The sequence below is a fragment of the Formica exsecta genome, unplaced genomic scaffold, assembly GCF_003651465.1.
Source record: "Formica exsecta isolate Colony F162 unplaced genomic scaffold, ASM365146v1 scaffold599, whole genome shotgun sequence".
Classification (NCBI taxonomy): Eukaryota; Metazoa; Arthropoda; class Insecta; order Hymenoptera; family Formicidae; genus Formica; species Formica exsecta.
This window is the reverse complement of record NW_021853269.1, coordinates 30,208-48,841: the sequence shown is the minus strand read 5'-3', so window position 1 is coordinate 48,841 and position 18,634 is coordinate 30,208. Positions and strand designations below refer to the sequence as shown.

The 18,634-nt window shown below is 38.6% G+C and overlaps 1 protein-coding gene across 2 annotated transcripts in view; it reads right to left on the bottom strand.

Moving 5' to 3' along the window:
• LOC115242427 (signal-induced proliferation-associated 1-like protein 2) overlaps positions 1-17,894 on the bottom strand; it is a 29,289-nt gene extending 11,395 nt beyond the window's left edge. Inside the window, exons 1-4 of one of the 2 annotated variants that reach the window (XM_029818695.1) lie at positions 17,106-17,894; positions 1,255-1,432; positions 505-984; positions 149-397 (exon numbers count right to left, since the gene is read on the bottom strand). In XM_029818695.1, the coding sequence (XP_029674555.1) occupies positions 149-397; positions 505-984; positions 1,255-1,432; positions 17,106-17,273 (1,075 nt within the window). In that variant the 5' untranslated portion in view covers positions 17,274-17,894. The remainder of the gene's footprint in view (positions 1-148; positions 398-504; positions 985-1,254; positions 1,433-17,105) is intronic. The other variant, XM_029818694.1, reaches the window with a different exon arrangement.
• Positions 17,895-18,634: the final 740 nt, after the last annotated feature.

The following is an 18,634-nucleotide window of genomic DNA, read 5'->3' as shown; positions in this document are numbered from 1 at the left end:
ATGAACTCCATATTCAAATAAATAAAAAAATGTTTGCGCTGTTCGTAGTGCACGCAGTATGCGATTTATAATTAAAGAATCGGTGAAAATTCTGTAGGTAACGCGACAAAAGATTTACATAAGCCGGCGTGTATCGTTGTTCATTTACCAAGGAAGTATCGTCGGTAATAATGGGCTCCCTCGTCAACGCTCTCGATAGGCATGGGTCGTTTCTGCAACGGACAAGTGTGCTTCCATAGAGTCTCTCCGGGCGGCGGTTCCAGAACGGAGACACCGTATGACAGCGGCGGTCTGTGAATTCCGTTGCCATTCGAGCAACGAGTAAGGCCAACCTCGCGTTCTCCCTCGCCGCCGATCTCATTGCGGAAGAAGGGACACGGCTCTAGTAGATCGTTGCCTGAAACCGCAAACAATAACAAGTGAGATCTTCTAAAGAGAAAGCGAATCGCCCGACGATACTTTAGCTTCTGTCTTTTCATATTTTTCATATTTTTTTTAATATACCTTTTCCATCGCCGGCATCTTCCTCGGGAGTCTCGTCTGGAGTAGAGGCTCTCAGAGCACTGGCGGCGGACGCTCCAGTGGCCGTATTTCTTCTCCTAGCCAGAAGAATTCCCCGGAGTTTCGCGGCGTAGCCCAGATTCGCCGTCAACGATTGACAGTCGTAGTGGGCGAACGCGCGTCTCCGATGACGCTCCTCTACGTCGGCCGACACCATCGGGCTGGTGCACGTCTCTTCCATCGCCCGCGGTGGTTTCCCGCCCCACAGTCTGTTCAGTTTCAGTCGTAGCTTCGGACTGGAACCGGCGCCAGTCGGGCAGATCTCGTCGACGTCGAGTGGCTGGCCTGCCCCGTCCTGCTGATGAACGCGGCGCAGATAATCGCTGGTGACGACGCCGCGCTGCTCTGGCGGTCGAAAGTCCTGCAGTATAGCGAAGAAATTCTCGCCGGCTGTAATCGACTGCGCCACTACGTCGATGCTCCCTACGACAGATTAATTAAAGTCGAAATGTATGCTTATGTAATGATTACATCAAAGTAAAAAAAGCAAACTTTAAAAATTGAAATTGAAATTATATTATTATATATAAATATTTTTTTTAAATTATAAAATTCAATAAAGAGAAATATAGTAAACTGTTCCTCGTATAAAATCACTTTCCATTTGGAATAAACAACATGATGGACATTTAAAAAATTTATTTTCGTCCATCTTTCAAGCTTTGTGAAATATCTGGAAAATTCGATTCGTACCATGAGATCCATACTCTCTCCTGAGAGGCGTTTCTGGCACCCGGGAAGCAGGATCTGGACTGTGCGGAAGCTCCAAACTGGAGTTGGACCTGTGAAGGGCCAATCCACGACCCACGCGACTCACCGGCCCTCCGCTGCCGCTGCCGTTGATTGGCAAACTCGCGATCATCTCTTCATTCTGTTAACATATAAATATGAAAAAAAGATATAAATATGAAGAAACATATAAGAATAAAATAATATATGATACCAGGTGCTTGTAATATTTGGAACATTATAAAATAATACATTTACTTTTGCCAAATACGTTCTTGCGTTACTCACGTCTAGTTAAAAAAAGAAATTGGATAGTTGGTTGTCACACAAGTTACGTAGAAATAAACTAAGTGTCTTTAAACAAGCGCAAACTAGGACGACTAATTAATCATTGAGCCTTTCGCAAACGCGCGTCTCACGCTTGACATAGGCACACATACCCATATATATATATACACACACGCAGATCAAAAGTATACCCAAGGGTTCTACATATTCGCGCAACGAGTTCATTCATCCTGCGAAGTGGCTGTCGTGCCGTTGCCGACTTCTTTTTTATCCTTCCCTCTTAATTAAATTGGCCCTTAATTACGATAGCAAGGCGGGCGGAGGACGAAGTAGAAGCAAAGAGTAGAGATAGGATGGATTAAAAATTACGGAAGAACACCGATCTTGCTCGGTCATTGTCGATATTACTAGATTCCTAGGTTCAAAAACAAAATCGCATTTTCACTCTCCTATCATTAACATAAGGTTAATAAAATTATCCTACAGACACAACAGTTTTTCTTCTATATAATTTAATCTCTTCTGCACTTTAATCTTAAAAGTAAATAATTTTCGTTGTTCTCTCTCATGAGAATAATATATGAGATAAGAAAAATTAATTATTTCATTAACCATGAGTCTTCCATTTTCATATTCCAGAGTGTATTTCAATTTCATTTCAATTTTAAATTTGCATATTCATCACTTTATAAGATTATGTATATAATTAAATGATTTATATATATTCGATGATTTATATATATTTAGATTCCACCAAATCGAGTACCACTTTTGGGCCTGCATATTATATAAATATTATACATATACATTGTTTTAGTATATATATTATTTATACTATCCAAACTTATCCATTATAAACAAGTTTTTATTATTTGAATATTGCATTCCCAGTTCGAAAAAAACTGGCCGAAATTTGTATGCCTTGTAATGGAACTTTTAAAGGGAAGGCCACGATCTCTCCTCTGGATCCGTTTCTGGCTGGTATTCGAACTGGCGCCGTCTGGATCTTTTCCTCTCTCTCTCCTTCTCTAGTTGTCTTCCGCGGCAGGGAGCATTAATTGATCTCGTTTTAGATCCTCATACAAAATGCGCAACACGCGCCTTGCCGACGATACGGTACATACGCACCTACGCAATGCGAAAGCATCGTCGGATGCACCTGCCGCACGCGGGGGACTCTGACCCCCGGTTCGGAATTAGCGGATCGTAGACCGTTGACCGGTTCTTGCCCGAACCGTGTCCGGTGAATGGTCAGTCGCATTGTTAACCCCCAGCCCCAGCCACCCAAGTTACACGAGCGCACGGAAATCGGCATTTGCGTGTGTCGACCGATATCGTATTATTCTAACGACACGCACCGTATCCGGGAACAAGGCGTATAGCACCGTACGTCCGGCAGCGGATATCAACGGTTCCAGGATTCGGATCGCATTATTTAACCCCGGGCAAACGTACGGACAGTCAAGCCGACAGATGTCCACTTCTATATTCAAAGAGAATATAAATTCATTGCAAGTTATCCTAGTTTTATTTATATTTATATCATGTGACATAATAAATTTACACGTATTTTGTATAGATTTTTATCTCATTTTTAAATTTCAAGAAATACATTTTTAATAATATCTATGTTCGCACACATCTTCATTGCAACTGTTAATTTCAAGAAGAGAAAACAATTTATTATACAGATATCACATTTTATTAGGAACGTAGTATTTTTTCGCTTATATATATTATAAATTTCATTTTATAAAAAATGAAAAAAAACATAATTAATAATATTAATATTAATAAAATATTATAGTATAATAATATTATATTTATATTAATATAAGAAATATCAATAATATCAACTTTATCTCGTTCTTAAAAATCGCAGATGTTCGTTTCTCTCTTTATGTTTCGCAACCGCGTAAAAAAAAAAATTATGCAACTCGACGCTGCATTTGCTATCCAGCAGCTTTGGCCTCGTATCAAATAACCAGATCTCTCGTACAACGCGCCGCGTTATTCAGCGATCGACGTGTCGAACTTCGCCCTCGGTTCGGAACGAAGTGACGAGTGACGACGGGTCGCGAAAAACGGGAGCTCCGGACCCCGAAGGTATTCGGCTCGAGATCATCGAGGGCCCCGTTGCATTCCGCGCATTCCGCGCGATCCCTCCGCCGCGCTCGCTCGCACTCCTCTCGCGCCGTCCGTCGTTTCGTATGCACACCGGATGCGCGACGTTCGTCCATAGCCGGGAATGCACGCGCGCATATCGCGAATATTAATCTTCGGCCGTTTATCGCGACGCCAAATCTCAAACGCCGACACTTTGCGAGATATCGGTAAAGAAGACGCTGAACTCGATTTTACACTGCTGTTCATCTACCTCGTGTCTTTGTGATCTCATAGATACTGTACGCGTGACTATTTTCCATTTTTGTAAAGGCAAATAATAATAGAGAGTAGAGTTATTTTTGCGGTTTTTGTTATACAAATTATTATTAATTTAAAATTGTTTTTTACTTTTTCCTCAAAATATATGTATATTAAAGACTCGCACAATGCTCGTTCATTGTGAATAAATCGATTCTATTTTTCGAAGCGAGATAATAACGATACGCACATAATCCGTACGGGAGATTGTAAAATACCAGACGCATCTCCTCTGCCTCGTAATAAGTTAGACACACATGTACGCTTGCGTATGCTTGGCAACGCGTGGGTGAGAATTTGTACAATACACGGAGAAAACAAGTAGCCGCGACCTGCATAACGCGGGTCTTTATTTCAAGGTAGCGTGCGTAAAACATACCTACTATGCCGCGTTCATTTCACGCGCGAACTGCGTCTTTAACGCGGCTCCGATCGTTTCTTTCAGAGACTTTCACGGACATCTTTTGCTCTCCGCTGGAAAATACAACATAGTGTCCTAGAATTGCACGCCGCTTTTTTGCATGGTAGAAAAGGGCAAGAAAGAGTAAAATATTGTATTTGTATAATATAGAGAGAATTTTGCATTTTTGCATTGAATTTTTAAATATATTAAATTTTTTCATCTTCTCGCATTCCATTCAATCGTCGTTCCTACGTTCCAAGATTTTACAATGTATTGTTCTATTTTTTTGATATGTTTATTTAATAAAATGAGAGGCCGGCAAAATGGCACATGGCGAACAGAGAAACGCGCGGCTGAAGAGCGCGAAAAAATGAGCTCGACGAAATTCAGTCGGTGAAGCGATAATGGAGAAACTTAAGAAGCAATCCCACGGTCAAGCAGAGTTGACTCATCGAGCTCTCGACTCGCCAAGGACAACCGTGTTCGCACAAGCTTCGTTCCACCGGAAGGAAATAGTTATGTTTGCCGTAAACAGCCGTGCCGATTGTATTGCACGATAATAATTCAAATCGCACTCACTCTCAATCGTTCGGAGATCATATATATATCCGACATATGACATATCGAACGTTATGCGTAATATAAAAGAACGCGTGATGCTTTAATATCTAAGATTATCATTCCGTATTAAGAATATAGTCATGTTACAGAGAGATATCTCGCATAATTATATATATCAATATTTCTGAAATAAATTTTTATGTGTATTATATTTATATATAGCTACCGATTATTGTACACCCAAAATAAAGTTATTATTATTACATAATATGGCTGTGTAAATATTAAAACAATTTTTATTATATATAATTTATTTATTTTTTTTTAATTATATAATTCGTGCATTTTTAATAAAATTAAATTCGAGAAACATTTAATCAGCAATTACATGTAATTAATTAATTTGACACGGCGAGATACGATAATAAAACGAGAAATAAAACAATTATAGCAAAAAAATTAAAAAATCTTTAATAAAGCTTTTATAAAGTTCCACGTATGTATCCAGCGTCTTACAGTTCGTTATGTAATGTACTGTGGGATGAAGAAATCCAGCCGATGACTGGACGTTGAGTATCGACATGACGAGCCATCCATGTTACACCGTAATCAGAGCTTACGCGTCTCGTCTCGTCGCGCCTTTGTCCGGCAACAGCTGTTCCGTGCGCTTCCTTCACGTGCGATCGGCGGCCTTGTATCGCGATGATTTATGCGACGATTCTCCCACATTCGAACAATGCGGATCGTCCAACGGGAACGAGATAGGTAGGTGATTATCGTAAAATAAAAATGCGTTACGCGCGAGTACAGCTGCACAGTTTAATGTCAAACTTTTGACAGCTTAATGCCAAACATTTAATATACATCGAATGGACGATTATTTATGATTTATTATTTTAATGACTACTGTTACTTGGAGAAGCTGGTTTCGAATAATCCTACAGTTATAATAACATATAAACAAAAATATATATCTTTTCCTTTAAAAATCCTGCGCGCCGATTAATGCATTCCGCGTACATTTCATGCCCCTCATCCGCGCCAGCGTGCTCGTCGTCGGATAGATTCGCCGACAAAGTCATGACCGAGTCGACGAAGGAGAGAACGACAGCCGATGTTACACGTTCCAGTCATTCCGGGAGATAAGAAGACCACCTTCGAACTACCGAGAAACTCATGAATGCCGCGATAACCGGTCGCGGATGGTTGTCATACGACAAGCGCGGGCGTATGGGCTTCGTAGCTGATTACATTACGACGAATGGTACGGTACGTAAAAGGAAGCCAGAGATCTCCGCGGTCTCTTTAGACGCATGTGTGGCATGCGGAATGTAATAATCGCGGTTATTTATGATCTGCGCGTTTTAACGTTGACCCTCTTTTCGCGAGGTGGGATTCTTCAGCGGGACATGCGTGACCCGCTTACTTAAGTTTCTTGTAAATTGCTCATGCTCGCACATCGATCCTCGTTAAGCTACCACCCCCACCACAACAAATTAAAATATAACATATGCCAAAATTAATTTGGTGCTCTATTCCTGATTTTAGCGCTCAAACCATTTAGCAGGGATTCGCGATTTAAAGTGGGGGTGCTAGCTTGATGAAAGCTTGATGATTTTAATTTGTTGTGGTGGGGGTATTAGCTTAACGAGGGTCGCATATTGCGTGCGTTCCAGCTTCAAAAAAGTCGTTTATAGACAGGAGAATTTGATTAATTAAAAAAAATAATCAATGCAATCTTGGAAGAAACAGCTGTTGCTGGATAAAGGCGTGACGAGACAAAAACGCGAGGTCTGATTAGGCGCGTTCGCATGCTGGTATAACATGAAGCTTGTCATGTCGATACTCAACGTATAAAGTTATCGCCTGGATCTCTTAATCCCGCAATATATTACGCAACAATCTATAAGAATGATGGATATGTACATGAAATATTTTGTAAAATATTAAAATTATTTTATTTCTATCTTCAGTTATCTTTGTTTTATTTTCGCTATTGCATCGTCAAATTAATCAATTAGATGTATCCGGTGATTAGATGCTTCTCTCGAATTTAACGTCACGTGTATTTAAATGCAAGTATTATGTAATAAAAAAATTGATTTTATATATAAAAATTAATGTAAGAATTTTTCAATATCTACGTATCTTGTAACTATATAATAATTGTCACGAGAAATAATCCGTTTTATTTGCAATGCTATTTTCAGGAATTTCTTACGCCTCGGTTTGCCGGGTAGAAATCCTGGTGTGCCGGTGTATCGAATTCCTTCGTCGCGGAATCGCAACGAAGTCGCACTTGTGCGACGACTTTTCCGCGCGTACACGCTGTGGGAATGCTCGCGATGCGTGCAACCGCAAAGCCGAGAGCGATTCGAGCACACGTCGTGAAGTGCGTGCGACCGCGTGTTCTCGCGTCATCGCAGGTACGAGACGCGCAGGTGGATCGTCCGTCATCCTTCTGCTATTCTCTCGTTCTTTCGCTCTTTCTCTTTCTTTTTCTTTCTCTCTCGATCGGATGTCCGCTTCGATAGGTTTCACGGATGGTCCGCTAGTACCATCGCCATGTTCTACCGAGCAGAACCAAGTGTATTGTAACTCATGGGGAACACTGTCATTTCACTACATCCAAGAAGTAAAAGGGAGTCACTTTCGAAATTGCCGGTTTTGACATATTTTCACTACAATCGAGAAGACAAGGTCTCTACGAGCTATATGGAACGAGGAAAATTCAATTGAGGATGCATTTGTTCAAAAGCAATATATTGCAATATTTCAATAATCCTTCATAATATATATAATATATAATAAAATTAATCTAATTTTATATATAATCGAAATAAAAGTTTTTAAATCAATAAGAGGTCTATATTATTAAACGTTACAAGACTCCATTAATTTGATTAACATATCAGCATCATAAAAAATTATAAAAGTGTGAAACAAAAAATCTTAATTTTCTTAAAATAATTTTTCATAAGTTTGCGCCATATTGCACCAAGCGTGTCGCATGAAGAAGATAAACGGCACGGATATCTCGACGATCGTGGATAAAAGCGAATCTATGAATATTGCATAATGTGTATCTTTCAGATAAATCTTCCAATTGTAAAAGGTATCTTTCTTCGCATGTACAGCGAGGTCATTAGTAATTAATTAATTCGTGACACGGATTTCTTGCGATGGGAAATGCAAGCACCGATACTCAATGAAGAAATCGCGAGCAACGTTCTTTCGCACATTATTTCTCGATAATACGAGCGCGTAGTTATCCCACAATTTCTTAAGCACCGCGTACATATGTATATGTGCGTGAAACGCGATGCCGATGAGATCCGAACTAGTTATGTAAATGCATGCTGCCGCATTCCCGACGCGATCTACGAGCCGTATCGCGATGTCCTTCTTAGAATGCAACCGTGAAATACATTCTTCATCCGTAATCCTTAAATACAAATGTCAGATTATAAAAGATATCAGTGTCCTCTTTGGGTGATCGGGTAACAGCTCGATCGAATCAATCATATAAACTCGCATTGACAGATGATTACACTGCAATGCTAGTTGACAAAAATTGACTTCCTTATTACATAATTCAGAGAACTAAATTGTTATTTTTAATAACTTCTATTGAAAGAAAATATTTAGAATTTGAATAACAATCGCGTTTGCTCTGAGCTATGGGATTATATTACGAATGAATTGTGTCTGTGTGTGTTCTCGAGAACAATCGCGCGATGAGCAGCTCGAATGATTTTTCTTGAAGGTATCGTGGAAGGAATTGCAAAAGTAAGCGGTATAAAATTTACACTCTTTTCTCTAGCCATTGTCCTTGGGACCTTGTAATATTAATGCAATACGAGAGCTGTTAGAGAAACAACTGATTAGGAAAGAATACCGTGGAGAGTACAGTGCCATTTTCACGCAATTGTGCGTGAGATAAAAATGCGCGATAAGGGAGAGAAAGATGTGCCCGCTCTTTTACGAGGCCACTATCGCGCATACACGTGTGATAACACGCGATTTTTATTAGGCACTGTATGAGAGTTATCGCTGCCATATATGATGAGTCGACGTCGAACAAGATTTTCCTGTTCTGATATTAAATCTTGGCTCCTTTCAGAGATACCGTACTCACTTTTAAAGTGAATGTTAAAATGGAATAATTAAAATGATACGTTTTTATATCATTTTGATTGCGATAAGAATCGTTTTCTGATCGATGATAAGAGATATATGTTTTCGTATATTTTCTAACATTCAAAATATAATTCTCAATCGCTCGTGTTAATTCTTATGATTAATCTTATGTTAACATATCATTTTTAAAATTCCAATAATAATAAAATTAATAAAATAATAAAATAATAAAACAATAATAAAATTTAAATTATAATTGATAAAGTTCTGCCTTTCTTTCACAGGGATTTTTTTAGAATTCTGGTAGGATTGCGTTCCCTTCGCTGCTTATGGCAGAATGCAAAGCACTATAAGCAATAAGGTTTTTCTTAATTACGCGAATTTCCATCGCGGTGGGAGAAACCATTCGTATTGCCCCCTGGTGTCCCTCCTCTGCCCCCTTTCGAGTATCTCGAGCGTGAACGCACAATCCGCATAAAGATGCGGAGCATGGAATATTGCTTCACTTCTTTCACGAAACCAGCATACTGAGTTTATAATAGGCGTTGCTGACGGAAAATGTTTTTCCGTCGGTTTCCGCCCGTTGATTGCGTTTGCGCCTCCTTATACGGCAGTGGGAAAGTCATTATATCTTTAATTATTCCGCGCTATTGAATAGAAGAAGGCATCATCACATTTAACGAGTCGACGCAACCGCAACTTTTATTAAAACTGTTTTTCAGTGTATGCATATACATATATCGTGATGTAAAAAAAAATTGTTTTCCATTTTTTATCTATTTGAATAAAAGAATTAACTGTGAAAAAATTTTTGAATTTTATATTTTTCTCTGTTTAACGTATATGTGTATTCATATTTATCTTCGGCGACAATATCGATCGTCACGAAGCAGAAACACCCTGACTAGCAATAAAAGCAATGAACGAAGAATAAAGATTATCGTCCGAGAACTCGTCTTTTCAAATAAAATCCTTCCGGTCATCCTATATAGTAACTTTTTACGCGCGCTGTTCTCCAATACATACATTTTTATCTATGCATATTCAAAAGAGTGAGATCGATGGACGGTAACGCTTTAACCATCCTGTATAGCAATTTCACGAAGCGATTACTCCAAGTGGCATGTGTCCGGCGTGATGACCAAAACTTGATACAAATAACAACAAAAAAAAAAAAATAAAGAAAAAAGATCAAACACGACGCGTTAGTTGCCAATGACCGCGCATCCCTGGCGAGTTTCTGGCGAGAAAGAAATTTCTAGCGAGGCGAACATTAATTTCGCGGCCGGTTTTTGCCAGCTCGACGAGCGACGCGCGCGCGCGTTGCCTTTCTCCCTCGCCAAGATGTAATAACCATTAATACCCCCGATATACTCGGAAAAGAGTGCCGTTTTTCCTCTTCCCCTTCGTACCAGCCGCAGCGGCGGCGAAAATACGGATCGACCCGTGTTTCTCGCGAGTGTCCCCTCGTGCGTGAAAATCTCGCCGGAGGAAGCGGCGAGAACGAGATAAGAAGAGTATTCTGTTATCGCGACTAGGAACTCGCGACCGGATTAACGCGGATGAGAACGAGAATGGACGTTAATTGTTTCCTGAAGAGAATAAATGCACAGCCGTTCGCTGAACTTCCCGTCGAGAGATTATTGCGGAAAGATTGCGCGCCGTAAGTACCTGATACGGAGATGTAAGCGGCAATAAATAATCGAGCAGCTTTTTTAACACGTGACACGCAGCTACAATTGGACACAGGCTTATCAATCTCGAGTTGAAGTCGTCATATAATGCAACTACAGTTTTCCGGGTCCCCGATCTTATCGAAGGTTATCAAACTTCCTTCGTGAGTCCGAATTAATGACTAGTACAATATCTCAGATAAAGCATGTTTTGATTAATTAAAACTAATTAATTACAAGGTACGCTGTGACATAACATATCGCAATGTCTTATCGATTGAGATATATGTAAACTTGATGCAAATATATTATTTCGAAATTATAATTATTATTATAAAGATATAATTGCATTTTTTTCAGATATTCGAAAAATTATATGTATATTCATTAGGTGTAGTACATATTTAAATACATAAGAAGGGGGAAAGTATTTAATTCTTGAATTATGTGAGTAGTAAATTATATGATATAATTATATGATGATATTGTGTTTAGAGATTCTTTGTTATTTATGAAAATCCTAACTCATGCATTAAACACGAGAGATAACAAATTGCAAAGTTGTTAAGTTGTTATAACACATGTTGAGAGAGCTATATTGCGCGAGCGCACAGCTGATTACAAAATCGTATCTCTCCGCTTTACCTCCCCCTCCCCTCCACCCCCGTAGCTGTAATAACTCGTATGTTTGCAGCGCAATCTTTCCGATGCGGGTGCATCGAAGCGGAGCGTCCGGTCGCGGATTAATTGGCATAATGCGATTCAAATTTATCCAATTAAAAATTATAATTCTTCCATTGTGTGTACGCCGTGAAACATGCAAAGCGGAATTACGTTGCGGTGTAAATAAGCTCAGCCCGCGCGTTATAATGGACGAGGGTAGAAGAAGCAGAACGTGTATCCCATACGCATGGATGCCGACAGAGGTTTCTTCCTCTTTTAGACTGTACGATCCGAGATTTTTCTTAAACGCTACAGACCGTAATTTGATTTTCCCATCGTTCTCTTTTACTTTAAAGTAGACGCATTACACTTGTAAATAGGGTGCTATTAATTTTTCGCAGATTAAATATTCATTATCGAATTAATGTACTTGACGTTTTAATTCAATATTTTTATAATTTTAATATCAGTCAATAATTATATCTAACTTTGAAAATGTCGTTTCTTGATACAAGTATGCGAATATCTTTTCATCAAGGCGAAAAAAATAGTAAAACAACAATTTTTATGCGTCAATTATTAATTTGTTGTATTATTATTTTAACATTAAAAACGCACAAAATACAGCTCTCGTTGTTTACGACAATTACCGTAATATCGAAATCCGCCAAATATTAACAAAATAAATTTCCCGTGACTGCAGACGAAAGGAATTCGATAATATATTGCATTACTCAATATAGGGAATCGGAAACCAAGTGGTGCGCAAGCGACTGGTTCCAGAAGTCGATTTGACATATACATACGTAAGTGTTAATATATGCGAATTCAAGGACGCCAACGCGTTTCGCATACCGGCTAATTACGCGTTCGTCCCACCGGGACGAGCACGTATGACGACTCATCATCATCCGAGAGAAAGAGAGAGGAATCGAGACGATCTTCGTCGACGAAGATGCGAATTCGCGACGCGACAACGAAACGGACACGAAATTGATGGTGTGCAATCCGTGTTTTCCCTCGTGTTTCTGCATCCTACATGCAAGAGTAGAAGTGATCTCGGAAAATTTTGAAAATATACTTTATAGAGATACTTATTGCTAGATTCTCTCTTTCTTATTTCTATAAAATATTTTAGAGAGAGAGAGAGAGAGAAAAGGATTTCTTCTTCAGAGTTTCTACAAAGTGTTTTATCCAAATCTTGTAAACAATTTTCTGATCTTCCAGATATTTTTGCTCAAAATTACAGATAAAAAGAATATTTTAAAGATTTATTGAGGCAACTAAAATAAGTTTTTTAATGGTATGCATTTTCTGATGTTAATGTTCTAATGACTAAAAATTGCAATAAAAAATATGTATATTCAATATTTTACTGTAATTGTATATATATATAAACAGAGATAGATATATATTTATAATATTAAATTTATAATATTTTATACACATAATTCACTTGACTTGCTTACAGTATAGGAGCAAAACTATTCAAGAATGGATTTCTTAAAATATTCCCCGAGTTCCAATAAAATTCCATGAGAATCCTCTCATTTCTCCAGATACAAAAGAAATCCCTGAGAATGCCGGACCAGTTTTTCTATATTTTTCCAAGGAATAGACTGTTTTATATATTTTTAAATATTAACTTGTAAAAGTTGAAAACATTAAAATTGCGTTAAAATTTCTATGGATGCTAGGCAAGCAATCGGCATGACTGAATATTTTTACGGGGAAAAAAACTCGAAAAGTACGCATTATACATATTTATATAAAATGATAAATGTCTCTAATATTCCCCTGACTGCGCACAGGCGTGCACGATGTATATTAAATCGTGCGCGGAGCACAATGGTGCGCCGTAAAATCAGTGGCGCATCAAATGCGCTTCTTTGTGAAAAAAGAAGGTATGGAAATGCAACGGATAATGATTATTGTAGACGATAAAGGCAAGAGAGTGCGCGCGGGCGGAGTGCCTGTAATGACGAATGCTGGAGAGTGCATTTCGAAGTAGCGTTCGCTCGACGATAAGCCCGGTACATCATCCCGACACGCGGGGAGAGACAATTAATTGCACGCGCGCCATCTCACACGTAAACCTCCCCCTTGGCTAAGAAGCGAACTTAATATCTCGCAGCGGGATGCGATTGTTCATGAGTGCGCGATCCGATGATATTATCTGACGGAATAGCGATTCGTTGCCGTATTACTTACTTACGGCTCGAGATTGTTTCGTCGAAAGCATTACGGAGTAATACCGTATTTATCTAATATATACGCGTGATTACGAGGATATAAATTGAGTTTTGATCACACACGCAACGCAATCCCCGCTATACATAATTACGAATTAATCGCCGTTAATCACGTGCAAGTACAAAGCGCATAATTAACCGAGTAATTCGTTTGCGTCTAATTTTCTCAAAGCGTTATCATACACATGTTGCGTGATGTTAATCGTTCCCGTGCACTCGGCGCGTGCATTGTGCCATAAGAATACTTGATAACGTAAACCAAAGTGTATCCGTAGGCGCCGGGATGATATGGTATATGGTGTTTGCTCGGGATAAAAGGGTAAACGTTGAACGCGCTCGTTCGCGAGTTAACGAGATTCACGGCGGATTAGAGGCGTCAATTAATATAGAGGGACAGATGTAGCGCGCGCGATGTATCCTCGCATCCACTTGGCTTCCATGAAGCGTCTCTAATCGTCCCGAGTTACACGAAGGAAAAAGGGATCGACGAACTCGACGCGCGACCGGTCGCTTCCCACCGCGACGCTCATCTTATTGGTCGTAGGCAGCATTACATCCCGTAATGGGCGAAGCTAAGCCGTGGGTTCTCTTTTTTTTTTTCTCTTCAGCAGTCAATGTGACGGATCCTACATCGGAACACAAAAAACACTCGGTCATGCCAAGGTGTTTTATGGTTTGTCGAAGGATCTCGCGAGACGTCTTCTGTCTCTCTCTTCCTTTTTTTTTTTTTTAGTGTTGTAGCCTGGAACGTGTATGCAGTCTAAACAAAACCCTCGTTAAGAAATGATAAAATTAATTTCTTATATTACTATCATTATTTTATTCTTATGCAATGACTGTATAAAAAATATGATCTTAGAGATACCATCTAATTTTTATTTAGGCCATTTTTATAGATTAATTCTCTATCTTTTTTTAAAAAATAAATGTAAGAAAAAAGAAAAATCACACCTGTATATCTCAGTCAATTTGAATCCCATCGCTTCTAGAAACTGTTCTATAAGATATATAAATATGTATTCTCTCTCTCTTTCTTTCTCTCTTAAAAATAGAAATATATATTTGCTATCTTAATTTGAAGCAATACGTCATGACGCAGGCTCTCACGAAGAAGGATTGCGTCAGCAGCAAATATTATTGCGCTCAGAGCGAGAAAAGACTTGAGAACCACTATCTTAGAAAGAAGCAACTTGGCGCAACTACTCACACTCTTGTTGAAGCAACAGATCACGAAGCGTTCGCACCGTTTTAACTCGACACAATGCAGACGATAAGTTAACGGTATATCGACGTATCGAGCGACTGTACGTATACAGCAAGCGCAAGACCATCAATCACAGACTCCGTTTCAACGACGGTGAGCAATAAGAGAATACGGAAGGCAAAGACGGAGGGTATAGCAAAGGGACCAGAGGGGAAGGAGGTTCACGAGGCCAAATGTAATCGAGATCATCATCCTTTGCGGAAAAAAAAGGAAGAAGAAGAAGCACCAAGGGCAGTCACTCCGCACCGCCACGCGGTTACATCATGCGGAGGCATCGGCCTCTCAACCCTTTTTCTGCTCCGCTCGCGGACACATGCGAAATTTTCTTGTTAACGTTCGCGACGGAGGTCCGGAGATTCTGTCGACGAGTGTTTCTTACGCGTCGATCGTTCTTTGAGACCATCACTGATGGGATAAAACGCTTAACACAACTACGTATATAGTTTAATAAATAGAAGAGTTTAAGAGAGAAGTAAACACAATTTGCGAGAAAATATATATTTAATCTAATTTAATACATCTAATCTAAATTCAGATTAAATAAAATAATGAATTAATTGAATATCATTTCTTTTCAATGATAAAATTGATTGATGTATTTTACCATGATTTTTTTAAATAGATAAAGCTCTGACCATTGTCTCAAATCTAGATTAAATAAAATAATGAATGAATTGAATATCATCTCTTTTCAATGATAAAATTGATAATTTTTAATTGATCGATATATTTTACGATACCTTTTTCGATAGATAAAACGCTAACCATTTTCTCACACCCAAGAGTGCTTTTATATGAATACTAATTTATAATAATAAATTTTTTGTAATGAAGAAAGATATTAAAATTCTTGTCGCGATCATATTTGCGAAATGGTGTATTTAGAATTGAATTAAACCGTACCAGCAGTAGCTGACTCCAACATTTGGAGGCCGTTTATTATCTCTGCTTGATATATCGCGATACTTTATTGCCGACACACGACGAATATTTCACGGTCCCGTAATAGGATATCTCTTGGAAACCGCTACGGACCGAACGAGATATTACGGTATACGCGGTGCATTAAAGTTTGCTACAGATGTCTCGAAATTAAGATCAATTTCTGATTAGCAAAATTTTATTTCCAACGTTAATTTGATCCGCAAATTCTAAAATATTAATCTCAAATTCTAGAATATTAATCCTTCGCTTTTTTTTTTTTTTTTTTTTTTTTTTTTTTTTTTTTTTTTTTTTTTTTTTTTTTTTTTTTTTTTTAAATGAATGTACGGGCGAAAAATGCACGTATCGCATAAATCAAAATTTGCGGTTACTGTAATCGCGATCGGCGAAGTTTGCGAGTGTACGTACAGGATTATCAATAGCAATCGCGCGCGTTATTCACTCGATTTCGCGGTTTACGCGCAATTTGCATTACGGATGAGTAACTGCTAAAAAAAAATAAAAATAAAAAAAAACACGCTGTTATGAAAATTTCATTTGCAAGTCGAATGTCGAATGGCTGCGCATATTTTGTATACGATAGATGCCACATTCCGAGCACGGTTCGGTAAGGTTTCAGGAATGTACCCACTCGATTCAGGACAATCGGGCAGAAATGCGAGAACCGTCGGCGGCGTCGTCTCGGTTCCGGATCGTCGGGAGAGAAACGAGAATGTGTGGGTATACGTATACGCGTGTATGTATGCGTGTGGATTCTCTCTTTCTCTCCGCTGGCAGTGAGTCATCCACGAGACTCATGCATCGCGTCGCGTCGCGCGACAGACCTTAACCCTTGAGTGCATAGTGTATCGTACCTGATAGGCTATCGTTATATGATCTCCCGCGATCATTCTCAGGGTGGTCTTGTCAACAGGTAATTCAACGTACTTTAAAGATTGCAACGTTTAATTTTAATGACAAAATTAATTTCTAATGAATTTCGGAGTCGATTTTTTTTTTAAAGGAAATGTCAAATAATTTGATAAGACGTCTCGGGAGCCTAACGTTTTTTTTTTTTTTTTCGATATTTATCCGTAAAAAAATGACCATAATAGTAGGAGTAATATTATAGGGGGGATGATGAAATATGATTGAAATTTTTTTTAATATAAAAAATAAAATGTATATGGTGTTAAAAAAAAAGACTCAGGCATATCTAATCGTACCTTTTCCGCAGAATCAAGTTTCTTCTCAGCATCTGCAATCAACATGTCATTTCGCGGCAGATTCATTTTCTCGTCCCCGCTATCATTCTCTTCTCTCTTCCGCTTCTTCGGCGACGGCGTCAAGCACGTCATCGCGTCCATAATGCCACGGATTATCTTTTTTGACATCGCGTGATGATGCGCGACCGATTAATCTAGCAGTTGCTCCTCCGGTGGTCATAACCGGACTGAATCTGGCACGATAACAATAGCAGAATCGCGGCGCGAGTCCGTTCGTGCAAAGCACAGAGAGAACGTGCACCGACATGTTCCAGCTCCTCTCGCAGAGGGGGAGATGAGAGGCCAGCCCTGTGTAACGGGGATATACCTGAATCTCTCCTTTATCTCCTCGTCATCGTAACGCTAATCTCGATTCGGTAATCGAACCGATAACTCGAGCTTTCCATCGGGATTACCACTCGCAATTACATATTGCGTCATTCAATATTGACATTTCGCGAGAATTACTACGTATCAATGATATATCATTACATAATTGCATATTTTTTTATACATAATTTTTTAAATAATATTTTCATAAATAATTATTTCAAAATAATATTTTAAAATAATTAAAAATTATTTCTGCCGATGCATCTATAAATTTCTTATTAATGGCTATAGCAATATTCATCGGAAAACAATAGATCAATTTTAACATCGGTTTAAAACAATCAATTTTAGTTAAAATTGCAAATTTTTCTGAGAAAGGATAATTTTGTAATCAATAAAAATTATCGCAAATGTGTATTATGGTGACTATGTGTATAAAATGTATCACACGAGCAATACTTTTTTTTGCAAATATATTGTGTATATATATAGTTATTCCAAAATATAAAATCATTGTAAAATTACAAAAATTAAAGATTACGGATTAGAATGAACAGAGAATGGAGAATTATTTTATAAATCGTTGAGTTATTTCAATAACGGAAAATTGATTTTAAAGTCGAATGTTTTTCTAATAATATGCGAAATCTTGAAAATTGTTATCTCGATTTTCACGTGAAGATATATAAGCGCAACTTCAAAGGCTCGTAACACATGCGACGTAAATAAATTTTCGCCCAAAAAATTTGTGAGAAATTCTACTACAGAAGAAATCGCGCCATTGCGTTGAAATGCATTGCCGATATGCGTGATAAAAGAAATTCTCAAGAGAGAGAGAGAGAGAGAAAGACTCAGCATTGTACGTTCTGTTTAAACGCACTATGTTACACTTTCTACGCTCAGGAATGAGTATATACTCAGACGTAAAGAGAAGACAGACAAAACAATGCATTCCGAGAAAGTACAAAAAATGCGCGGCTAAAAAGATCTCTTCCTTCCTTTCTTCCTTAAAGTAGCGTCGCACAGATTTTCGGATCTTGAATTCGGATCTCGGCCCGTGACAAGTGTCGTTCCACAGAACAAACAAGCGCCCCGTAATTTCGAGTCATTATACCTCGTAATCGTCCATCGTTTTTACATGTCATCGCGAGAGACGT